The sequence below is a fragment of the Astyanax mexicanus genome, chromosome 7, assembly GCF_023375975.1.
Source record: "Astyanax mexicanus isolate ESR-SI-001 chromosome 7, AstMex3_surface, whole genome shotgun sequence".
NCBI classification, from domain to species: Eukaryota; Metazoa; Chordata; class Actinopteri; order Characiformes; family Acestrorhamphidae; genus Astyanax; species Astyanax mexicanus.
In genome coordinates, this window is record NC_064414.1 from 54,944,005 (window position 1) to 54,955,890 (window position 11,886).

The following is an 11,886-nucleotide window of genomic DNA, read 5'->3' on the forward strand; positions in this document are numbered from 1 at the left end:
TTATATATTTATGTATATATTCTTCTATTAGTATTTTTATTTTATTTTATTTATATCTTATAAGGTATAGTTAATATTTCAAATCTCAGTTTAGAATCTTCTATAGTCTTATATTTCTTACTGTCCTTTATACTGTACTAACCCTATTATTGTTGTTTGTTTCTACTGTGTTGTGTAGCTGCTACTGGCTGCTACAGGATCTACAGGCCCAGCTGTAGCAACATCTGCAGGATCCATACAGAACCTGTAGAACCTCCAAACCCAACCCTTTCAATCTCATCTAATATCCAGGATAAAGGAACCAACAGGGTATAAACTAGATATATGTGATAGTTTCAATCACATTACAGTTTTTCCCAATTAAAGTTATTATTATATAATCACTATATATATATATATATATATATATATATATATATATATATATATATATATATATATATATATTAAATACATTCACACTTATAAAGACTTCTTAAAGAAGAATATATTACAACAGATATATGTGGGGGTGGTGTTAGCTGCTTCAGTGTAAGGGGTGTGTGTGTGGGTGCGTGTGTGTGTGTGGGTGCGTGTGTGTGTATGTGTGTATGTGTGTGTGTGTGCTTGGTTCAGACTCTGAAACACTGCATTAGTCCTGCTGAGGTCAGTCAGTCCTCTGCGCAGCGCGAGCTCACACTGCTGCTGTCCAGCACGAGCACCAACATCAGCACCAGCTCCAGCTCCTGTAGAACCTCCCTCAGAACCCGTCCCGGCATGGGTCCAGCCCGGCTCCTCGTCCCGCTGACCCTCCTGCTGTGGTCCAGCCAAGCCAAGAGGGTCTTCAAATGCCCTTCAGGATGCACGTGCACCTCTGACTCCATTATCTGCGTCGGATCGTCTTTCATCCCCAAGACCGTCCCAAATGACATCAACTCCCTGTAAGTGTGCGCGTGCACAGCCCGTGCTTTTGAGTGCATGCACGTGAATAAAATGCGGTGTGTCTGCTGTGCAGATGATGTATTTACTTCGTATTTCCACTCGTTTTAATGCACGTGCAGCCGTGCATTGCACAGCAGTGCAGCAGATATTTACAGTGCAATGGTTAACTGTGCTTTTTTTTATAGAAAACAGTGTGTCAAAACAAAGCTAATAAGCACTGAATTATTGATGCATGACTTTGAGCATCAGTTTGTGCACTGATTGAGTGTGAAAAGCTCATATTTATACACTTTATTAGTCTTAAAGATGAGGCTTGTTTTTGCAGGAGCATTGTGAATGGCAGCTTCCCAGAAATCAAGCAGGCAATGTTCTCCCTTATGCCGTCACTGCAGTTACTGTAAGTGAGCACTCATACTTCAGTTTCTGAATCAGTTTCTCTGATTTTGCTATTTATACGTTTATGTTTGAGTAAAATGAACATTGTTGTTTTATTCTATAAGCTACAGACAACATTTCTTTCAAATTTTAAATACAAATATTGTAATTTAATTACAAAGTTAATTACTTGAATTTCTTGTCTCTTAATGTGTTTGAGAGCATCAGTTAAAGTAAAGTAGTGAAGAGGTAGAGTTACAGGTATACAGTAATTATTCTCATATGCTGCTGTATTTTATATATTTTCATATATTATGTAGGATATGTAGAATATTTAACCTACTGGAGCTTTCTGTGTTTATATACATTTATGGAGGAGATAAATATTGTTGTCTGCATGATAATAAAAAATATTATCTGATCACTAACTTTATGTTTATTTGGGTTTAGTATTCGAATGTTATATTGGCTTAGTTACAGGTATACTCCCTTACTGACCACCGACTTTTTGTTTATTTTGGTTTATTCTAATCTTTCTGATGGGTCAGTTCTTTAGCAAAAGTGATTTATTGTATAAATGAACAAATATCTGATTATGTTTTCAATCTTATAGGCTCCTTAATTCAAATTTACTCTCCAGTATAAAGGAGGATGCGTTCACAGGCCTCCCACATCTCGAGTATCTGTAAGTGTGTGTCATATAGATTTATAACTCATGTTAACATTGATGTTTTACAAAAACCTTGTATCTAAAAAGTAAACTTTACAGGATAAGAAAAAAAAAAACGTATTATCTTTCAATGCAAGTCTGATTACAGTCTATTGAACTGTAAACTGAATTTATGTTTAATCTCAGTTTCTTTTACCATATACTGATCTAATGTTTTTGGTATTCTGGCCACGTATTCAGGTTTATTGAGGGAAACAAGATAGAAGAGATCAGCAAAAACGCCTTCAGAGGACTCCGCGACATCACACACCTGTAAGTCATATTGATTCACTGATTTAGTTTATTCACCTGTAAATCAGACTGATTCACTTCAGAGACCTGTAAGTCACGTTGATTCACTGATTAATTTCACACATCTGTAAATCACACTGATTCAGTTCACTCACCTGAAAATCAGACAGATTCACTGATTCAGTTCGCACATATGTAAATGACTCTAATTCAATATTTCAGTTCACACATATGTAAATCATACTGATTCGCTGATTCAGTTTACAGATCGGATTTGGTTCACACACCTATAAATTATGCTGATTCACTGATGATTCAGGCCACTCATCTGTCAATCTCTCTGATTCACTGATTCAGTTCACACACGTCTAAGTTACACTGATTCAATTCACACATCTGGTTCAGTTTACTGACCTGTAAATCACACTGATTCAGTCCACATACCTGTAAATCACACTGGTTCACTGATTCATTTCACACATCTGTAAATCATACTGATTCACTGATGCATTTCAGTCACTTAAAAATCATACATATTCACTGATTCAGTTCATATACCTCTACGTCACAGTGATTCAGTTCACATGCTTGTAAATCACACTAATTCATTAATTTAGTTCACACATCTGTAAATCATACTTATTCGCTGAAGCAGTTCACTCACCTGAAAAAAAAAACAGACAGATTCAGTGATTCAGTTTCGCATCTGTCAATCTCTCTGATTCACTGATTCAGTTCAATGCACCTAGTTCTTCTTGTTAAATCAGTCATCATTCTGAAAGCTTATTAAAGTTATAGATAGATCTTTGTTCTGTCTGTTTCTCTGTTCTTTCCCGCCTTTTTCAGGTCCTTGGCAAACAACAACATGAAGAGTCTGCCTAAAGGCCTGTTCTCAGATTTACACTCTCTGATAGAGCTGTGAGTACTACACCTGCTCCACCTGCAGGTCACATGACCACATATTAAAGCTCAGGCTGAGATTAAAGCTGCTTTCAGATTCGTTCACATTAGGAACCTTCAAGATCCCAGGTCATGCTTCTTCTCCATCAGCAGCCGGAGTCTGAGAGAGCACAGTAGGCTATGCTCTCTCTGGGTGAGTAGATTTCCCTCCCTCACTTAGTTTGTATTTGTTTTATAATTCTGTGCTTCAGAGACCTGCGAGGGAACCCGTTTCAGTGCGACTGCCAGTCCATGTGGCTCATGCTGTGGCTGAAGAGATCCAACGCCACCATCTCAGACGTTTACTGCACAGAACCAGCCAGCATGAAGGGGGTTCTGCTGAAGGACGTCCCAGAGAAACACAGCAAATGCATCTCCACTGGTAATTAATATGATAATCCCTATACTATACAACAACATGCCAACGATTTTTATCAAAAAGCTAAAAAAACTAAAAATATCTTTTTACATTAGCTTTTAATTAGACCTTATTTTTATTTTTCTAGCATTCATTTAGATCTCTCTTATTATTATTTATATATTATAACTGTTTTATTATTTGTTTCTGATTTTATTTTTACCTTATTATTATTATCTTATTATTTAGAGCTTTTATTTAGATCTTATTTTTATCTGTCTGGTTTTGATTGTATTTTTACTCTATTGTCATTTTCATTTTTCATGTTTTGGAGTATTATATTTTATTAATGTTAATACATTCTTTAAAGTCTTGCTTGTGTGCTATTTCTTTCTCTCTATCTACCTATGCAAAGCACTTTGAGCTGCACTTTTACATATGAAAGGTGCTATATAAATAAAGTTTATCATAATTATTATTATATAAGTCATAGGACAGGAAATTGTGTGGCATTGTGTGCCATGATATGGAAGCTATATATATATATCTGCAATGAACTGTGAATGTGGATTTTAAAAAATATAAAACGTTCTTTTAAAAACATTATGGTGAAACTGGCACTCATCAGGACCTCCCCAGGAAAGGAAGAGCAAGCGTTAAAAGCTCCCCAGATAAGAGCCCACAGAGATAGAGAGATCATTTAATATTATTGCACATAGTCCGGTTTATGTTATTATGTAATTTATATTTTTCTTAGATTCACAAAGGGCAATATTAATATTATGACATTTGTGAACACTGACTTCTGTTAAAAAAATCCTGTATTTGTTAATATTGCAATTTATGTCATAAAATTAAAAACAATTTTTCACTATATCATGCATTTTCTGCTTTGAAATGTTGTATAAACTGCTGCTATTTATCTGAATTGTCTTTAATGTTCTGTATTTGTTGTCTGTTCACAGATTTCATTCCTCATCAGACTATAAACACGCAGTCCATGACAGCAGATATTTTCTTCTATAAAGAAGATATCTACGTAGCCATGGCCGTCCCAAACTCAGACAGCTGCTTAGTGATGGAGTGGGATCACATCGAGACCAAATTCAGACCTTTTGATAACATTACAGGTTTGATATAAGCTTTGAGTTTTTTTAAGCTTAAAGAGCAACTTAAGTTTTAAATGATTATAAATTATAGAGATACAGTATATACATATATATTAATTAGGGGTTTTAAATCACAGGGCATCTCATAATAACAATATTATCACAATACTGTGATTTTGCGATACTCGATATATCACAATACTATACAGCGTCTGTGTTACTGAAGAGGATAAAATAGTCCTAAATAATATAATTCCAGGAATTATGGATTTATTGGTGTCAGATTCACAAAAGTTAACTAACAATATTCTTCACTGCAGGTTTATTTACCCTATTCATTTGATTATACCGCCATCATGTAGACTAAGGAAGCTTAGTTACTTAGTTACTGAGTTAGTTACTTCGCTAACTACAATTGGGGGGTGAATCTTGGGCAGTTTTTACAATATAATTACAATTTACAATATATTGCCATTATATTTGCCCCACCTCTTATTTTAGTATAGTATACAATATATTTTTAGCTCAGTCCCGTTCTGACAAAAGTCATAATGACTATAATGTTAAAATATTAAAATCTTAATGTTGATAAAATAATTTGGGATTTTGCACTTGGCTGTTCCCTACTGTTTTAGCTGCATATATGCTTAAATTGTAAAATAATGTATTTTATTTAGTAGAATGTAAATATATTAAAGAAGTTTAGTTGGACTGGAGTTTGTCTGGAGTTCTCTTGAGTTTCTGCACGGATCATCTTCATACTAGACTACATACATCTGCTATGTTCTTGTTCTATACTTCTCTACATCCAATCACAATCAGATTCACTCTATCTGGATGGAGAGATTTATCTGGATAGGGGTTTTATTGAACGATGAGAAGCCAGGCTAAAACACTCCTTATATGGTCAGTATGAGTGGGCGGGGCTAGATTGTTAATAATTTGTTAATCTGCTGTACTGTAACTGGTTCTGCTCTCGTTTCAGGGCGTTCCATCATCGGGTGCAGATCGGTACTAATCGGTGATCATGCGTTTGTGATTGTCGCTCAGCTCTTCGCCGGCACTCACATCTACAAATACAACCAGGAGCAGAACAAGTTCACCAAGTTCCAGAAGGTGGAAATGCTGAACGTCTCCAAACCCAACGATATCGAGGTGTTCCGCGTCGGGGACGACTGGTTCTTCCTGATCGTGGACAGCTCTAAGGCGGGCATGTCCACGCTGTTCCGGTGGAACGACACCGGCTTCTTCCAGCACCAGTTCCTCCATGAGTGGTTCCGTGACACCGACGCCGAGTTCCTCGACCTGGACGGGAAGCCGGTGCTGATCCTGGCCAGTCGCTCGCAGGCGCCCGTCATCTACCAGTGGAACAAGAACACCCAGATGTTTGTGCTGTTCGACGAGATCCCCAACATGGAAGACATGGTCAGCTTGAAGGCTTTCAGAATCAATGACGTCCTGTACTTGGCGCTGGCGTGCTACATCGGTGATTCGAAGGTCCTGAAGTGGACGGGTAAGAATTTCGAGGAGGTGCAGGGCATTCCTTCACGTGGCGCCATGGTCCTACAGCCCTTTACCTTCAAAGAGCAGAACTATCTCATTCTGAGCAGCGACTACTCCTTCTCTCAGATCTTCAGGTGGGACGTGGAGAACCAGGTTTTCGTCAAGTTTAGAGAAGTCTACGTCCAGTGGCCGCGTTCCTACACCCCTCTGTCCACCGGTCAGCGAGACTTCCTCCTCGCCACCAGCTTTAAGGGGAAGACGAAGGTTTTCGAACACATTTCTGTAGATTACAGCCGATGAAACTGAGGTCCAAAAGCGTACGACGTCAGAATGAATGCCTAACCAATCTTTCCTCAGTGAATATGTATGCGTATAGCCCTGAATATCGACCAGTGCAATGTTAGATCACCATTTATGGTTGTATTGCCTTTCATTTTGCCCGGACAAGGCATAATGTGGTGCATGTTTCTTATTTTGATTATGCAAATGTATAACATTTATACAACCGTCTCAAACGTAAGGAAAAACACATACGTGAAAGCAGTTTGTCAGACTGTGATACAGTGTTAGACACGAGCTGAAGAAGATGGTGGAAACCTGTAGGATCATATCATCCACATGGCGGCAATCTTAAATGTCGCCATTTTGGATTCAACTCTAGTTTTTCAAATGGGAAGAAGGTAAGCTGATTTGTGGCATGGCTTACCCCACATTTTAGTGACAGATGACGGGTTCTAAATTATTGACTCCTGTTGAATGAGAATAGCTGTTTTTAGTCGTTCAGCTTTCAATTTATTGGCAATAAATCCTGTTTTTTAGAATTACACTGTGGGTAATAATGGGCCTGGTTGGGTTGCGTTGGTTAAAATCTTCCAAGTGTGCTTTATTTACCATAAATGAGGACTATCTTTATATGTTCTGCTTGGGATAATGCCATGCTTTACATTGCCTGTAGAGTAAAAGATCAATTTCACTGACTCATCTGTAAATTAAATTAAATTATGTTGAAATGAAGCACAACAATGTTTTTCTTGTAAAATTCTCTACCAGTTTGATGTGTCACACACCTACCTTCCCATTTAAACAAAAACTGAAGTTGAATCCAAGATGGTGGCATTCAAGATGGCCGCCATTTTACATGTTTCAACCTTCATCCACAGATTGTTTCTACACTCAGATCACCGTCTACCAAACTGTTTTCCATTTTATATGGAAGCCTCTTTACTTTTGAGACACCCTGTACTATAAATACTTACTTCAGGCTTTGGAAAATCAAACCTTTTGCTGCTTATCTTCTACAAGGTCTTCTCAGATCAATCACCTGAAACTGTGTTTATCATGTAAAGCCATAATCGAGACATACTAAAACGACTGTTAGCGTAAATCTCGCTGAGACGAGTGAGCGAGCAAGTGATCAATCGAAGGTCTGAACATATGAACTGTTTCTGTACATTGATTTAATTAATGCTATGCAAGTAGATGACCAAAGACAGCCGATTATAGAACCCGAGCAATATCTCCTATACGGAATGAATGCCTTATGCCTGTATAGCTGTTGTATAGCTTTTGTAGGTGGAGCTTTGGTTGTGAGTTGATTGGCAGCTGGTGAAGCTGTGAGTTGTATGCACTCATAAACAAACTGAATAAAGAAACACACAGTTCTATAACTCGCTTTTTGTCTGTTATTTGGAATTTTTATCAAATTTTTTTGCCAAATTCTGTATAATTTACACAGATTATGTAGAAATGGTGCAAAAAGTGATTCAAAGTGATGGACAATGTACATAAGTCCTGTCCAGGAGGAAAAGCAGACTATATTTATCTTTCTACTTGAATTAAAATATAAAAAAATAATTAAATGTTGATCTTAAAGTTTTCATTGATTAACTTAAAAGCGTCACACAGGCCAGACACACACGGATACCAAACACACTGTTCATTAATAAAAGGATTAGGCTTACAGGAGTAGTATGGGGCAGGCAGGGTCAATAACAGTATGGCAGCAAATATAATCAACATACCACAGCGTAGTCAAGCTAAACAGGGTCATACACGGAAAATCCAGCAGATAAGGGGAAAGGCAAAATAGTAGTCGAAAATAGAAATTTAGGTTGGCAACGGAAACAAACATTAAAGTGGGTAAGGCAAAAATTGAAAGTTGGAAACAAAAACAGGTTGGTAACAACAGCAATAAACAAAGGAAATGCATTGAAGAGAAGCTAGATAACTAGGTTCAATGTTCTGCAAGGGACAGACAAAACAGAGAGGTATTTATACAAGACAGGCCAGGTGCAAACAATCAGTAACTGGGGGAGCAGGAACTGGAGTCTTTGTTGTGAAGTTCAGAGCTCAGAGCAGGCAGACTGACAGCATCAGGACTAATAGAAAGTGCTACAGATTTTATCAAATTATTTTATTTATTGTTTTGAAGCATATATATTGTCGCTATCCAATAAAAAAATAAGTATCTCAATTTTTTTTTTTTAGTTTACTACATATTTTGAACACAAACTGTTTCTCACACTGTTTGCTAATTTAACAGATGATCTAATGAGTGTGTAAATAAAACAGACCTGTTTTGGAGTGGAGAATAAGACAAACAGGTGCGGCAGTTCTTATATAAATGCATTAAAGGAGACTAAAGTATTTGGACATTTTGCCTAAATAGAATATCTAAGAAGTAAAGATGAAAGGATAGAGTCATGATGCAAAGCATACCAGATCATCTATTAAACATGGTGGAGGCAGTGTTATGGCATAACCATGTTCTCTGACCTGTAAGAATAATTATATATTTATTAATATAATGTTTCAGAAATAACTGTGACAATATGTGATATTATTGTTATTTTAAGATTATTTGATACCACTGATATAATGATAATTTAATATCATAATAATACAGTTACAATTACTTTTAAAGAGTAATTAACTTCTAGTAATGAATGTTTAAAAATATTCATACATTGATACAATTGATAATGCAATTATTGAGACATGACTATACCATATATAAATAAAATCAAATAAAACAAAATCCGTGTTTTATTGTTGACACTTATCAAGACAGGCCTCCTGACATGCCATATATGATGGGACTGAAACTATGACAGTGTCCCATGACTTTTGCCATGTCCCATGGAAGCTGAAGAAAGTTTCACTGACCTGTATTGAATGGACAATTCTGGACAGACGCTGCCGGTCACCATCATTAACTTCCCCACTGCTCTGTCCACTGTAGGTGGTAATATCAGCCTTCTATGGCGTATTACTGGTACACAGGTGACATTGATATTGTCAAATTCCCAAATTAAGTGAAATGTTATAGCAAAGGTAATACTAAAGTAAACATGGTGATTGACAATGATTATATATTAAATCAATTATGATTTATTATTGATATCATTTAAATATTAAAGCACATTTGATCTAGTTCAGGGAATACCCACCTTTTCACCTACTGTAAATCCACATGCTTATTACCGTCCACCACTGGGATTCACAGCTATGTGTTCTGATCCACTGATATATTATTGGATATCTCTCTGTGGTACTGAGGCGGTATTGGCAGGGCAGCGTGGGACTGCTGGTGTTGGCAGTGCTCACTTTACCAGGCTGTCAGCTGCTGACCTGGAGCCAGATCTCTCTCTCAGAGCTGATGAGCAAGACATGAGACAGCACAATGTCAGAACGCCAACACGTGGATCAATCGGTCGATTTAGAACTCGTTTTGTAAGCTGTGCTCCGTCTGTAGACAGTTATTCAACTGCAGAGTCCTGTTTCCAGATGATACTGCACTGTTACTGCAGCATAAAGATTACTGTATATATTCTGCACACCTGGGTACAATTTAAAGCTTACTAGATTTCTTATGTGTTTCAATAAGTTGACTGACAGTCATAAATCAATAGGTAGGCTAGAAGAACAGATAGCAAAATTAATTCTGTGTAAAAATGCATGATATTATATTGTATATTAAATATTTGCCAACTACTGTTGCACCAACTGCTACGCTGACCCTCATAAGGCTAAACTGTTTCTCCAGCGCTAGAGTAGAAAGCATTGTGTTTCCACACCCAAAAGCACGCTCACCTCAACTTGGTTTGACCTGTGCGACGTGAACTCACACGACCAGGGCAAAATACACACACACAAAAAAATATATATTAATGATAAGCCGATAACATTGGCGTAGGAACCAATATCGGAAATAGGTGGATTGGTCCCACTCAAAAATAAAAAAGCAGAAATATGTTTTGAAATATATTTTTATTTTAAAAGCGCGTTTCGCATGCTGTGTTTGTTGTTAGTAACTAGCTCTGGTTGTTATGTGGTTTTTCACTTTGTTTAGGCTTGAGTTCAGATGCCTGTTCAGAAATGTCCTGCAGTCAGGAGCTTCACTGACCCGAGCTTTCGCCTCATTGGGCGTCGGGGAGTTTACAGCAACTTTACTATAAGTCACTATAGGGTGGGGTTTGATTCATATTATTGTGTCCCCCCAATGTCAAATCCTACACCTTTGGTCGTTAATCACCTGAGCTATTTAACACTTGCCTATAATTGGAGTTACAGAGATCCAGACCAGAATCAAAGCTTTATTCTATTATCAGCAGGAGACTCTCAGTGTCAGCAGAAGCACAGCAGAAAGCAACGTGGTATACAAGGTTCAATGTAAAAATGACTTAATGGTGTAAAAATAGCCATTTCTTTGCATGGGTAATGCTATGCCCCTATCATTAGCATTGTAAGCCTGATTGGGAGCGTAGGATAAAAGCAGTGTATTTCAGAATGCTGGGGGAGAACAGAGGTGGGATATTCCACAAAAGTTTGTACTCATTATCATGTTTTATTACACCTCAAGTTCACTTCACACTGGAATTCTCTTTTTTATTTTCTAATTTTTCAAAGAATTAAAGAAAATCAGATACAACAAAAACTTTCATTCTGCTCACGATGACCATCCATCTCAGACATGTTATAAAAAATAAAATAACAATGGTAAAACAATTTTTGTTTTATGTTAAATACACTATTGAGAGATTATTCCCTTTATAATTTAAGGGTCTAATTTATGACTTCTCCAGAATGTAAATCACCATTTTTTTTTATTATTATCTATTTACTTATTTATTTTAAAGGCAAATTTACGATTTACAATAAAAGCAGTGACATTTCTTCAATACAAAGAGGAGAAAAGAAAAGATCCAAGTCAGAGATCACAGGATCCATAGGAAATATGGACGTTGGGTTCTTATATAAATTAGCCAATTAGACCAGATCCGATTAAATTTGTCAATTTGAATTATTAATAAATAAGTACATTTTTCCATTTAAAAAATTCATAAACAACATCATACCACTCTTGAATTTGAGGAGGCTTAGTAGAGAACCATTTCTGAGTGATTATCTTTTTACTTGCAGCAAGCAGGATACTCAATTTTTTTTTATCATTTGGACACATTATACAAAGAGAGACGCACACTGGAGTTCTCCTTTAAAGTTCCTTATTTTATTGTACTGTTATTTTATTTTTCTCTCTATTCGTTCCACAACTCTCCTTCTTCTTTTAGCTTCTTCTATTTTTCTTACATTTAATGTTATTATACGCTAATGTTTCCATTTTGCAGGTTGTTTTTATCTGCTTTAATCTTGTTTTGTCCTCCTGTTTATTCTTGTGAGCTTTCAGCAAAGAAAGGCACTGTATGAATAAAATATCATTA

The 11,886-nt window shown here is 36.6% G+C and overlaps 1 protein-coding gene across 1 annotated transcript; it reads left to right on the top strand.

Annotated features, from left to right (window-relative positions):
- Positions 1 to 586: 586 nt before the first annotated feature.
- On the top strand, positions 587 to 7,833 carry lgi2b (leucine-rich repeat LGI family, member 2b). Its single transcript, XM_022685955.2, has 8 exons — positions 587 to 920; positions 1,247 to 1,318; positions 1,910 to 1,981; positions 2,207 to 2,278; positions 3,104 to 3,175; positions 3,409 to 3,578; positions 4,520 to 4,684; positions 5,649 to 7,833. The coding sequence occupies exons 1-8, from the start codon at positions 757 to 759 to the stop codon at positions 6,464 to 6,466; spliced, it is 1,605 nt and encodes a 534-aa protein (XP_022541676.2). The 5' UTR covers positions 587 to 756; the 3' UTR covers positions 6,467 to 7,833.
- The last annotated feature ends 4,053 nt before the right edge of the window (positions 7,834 to 11,886 follow it).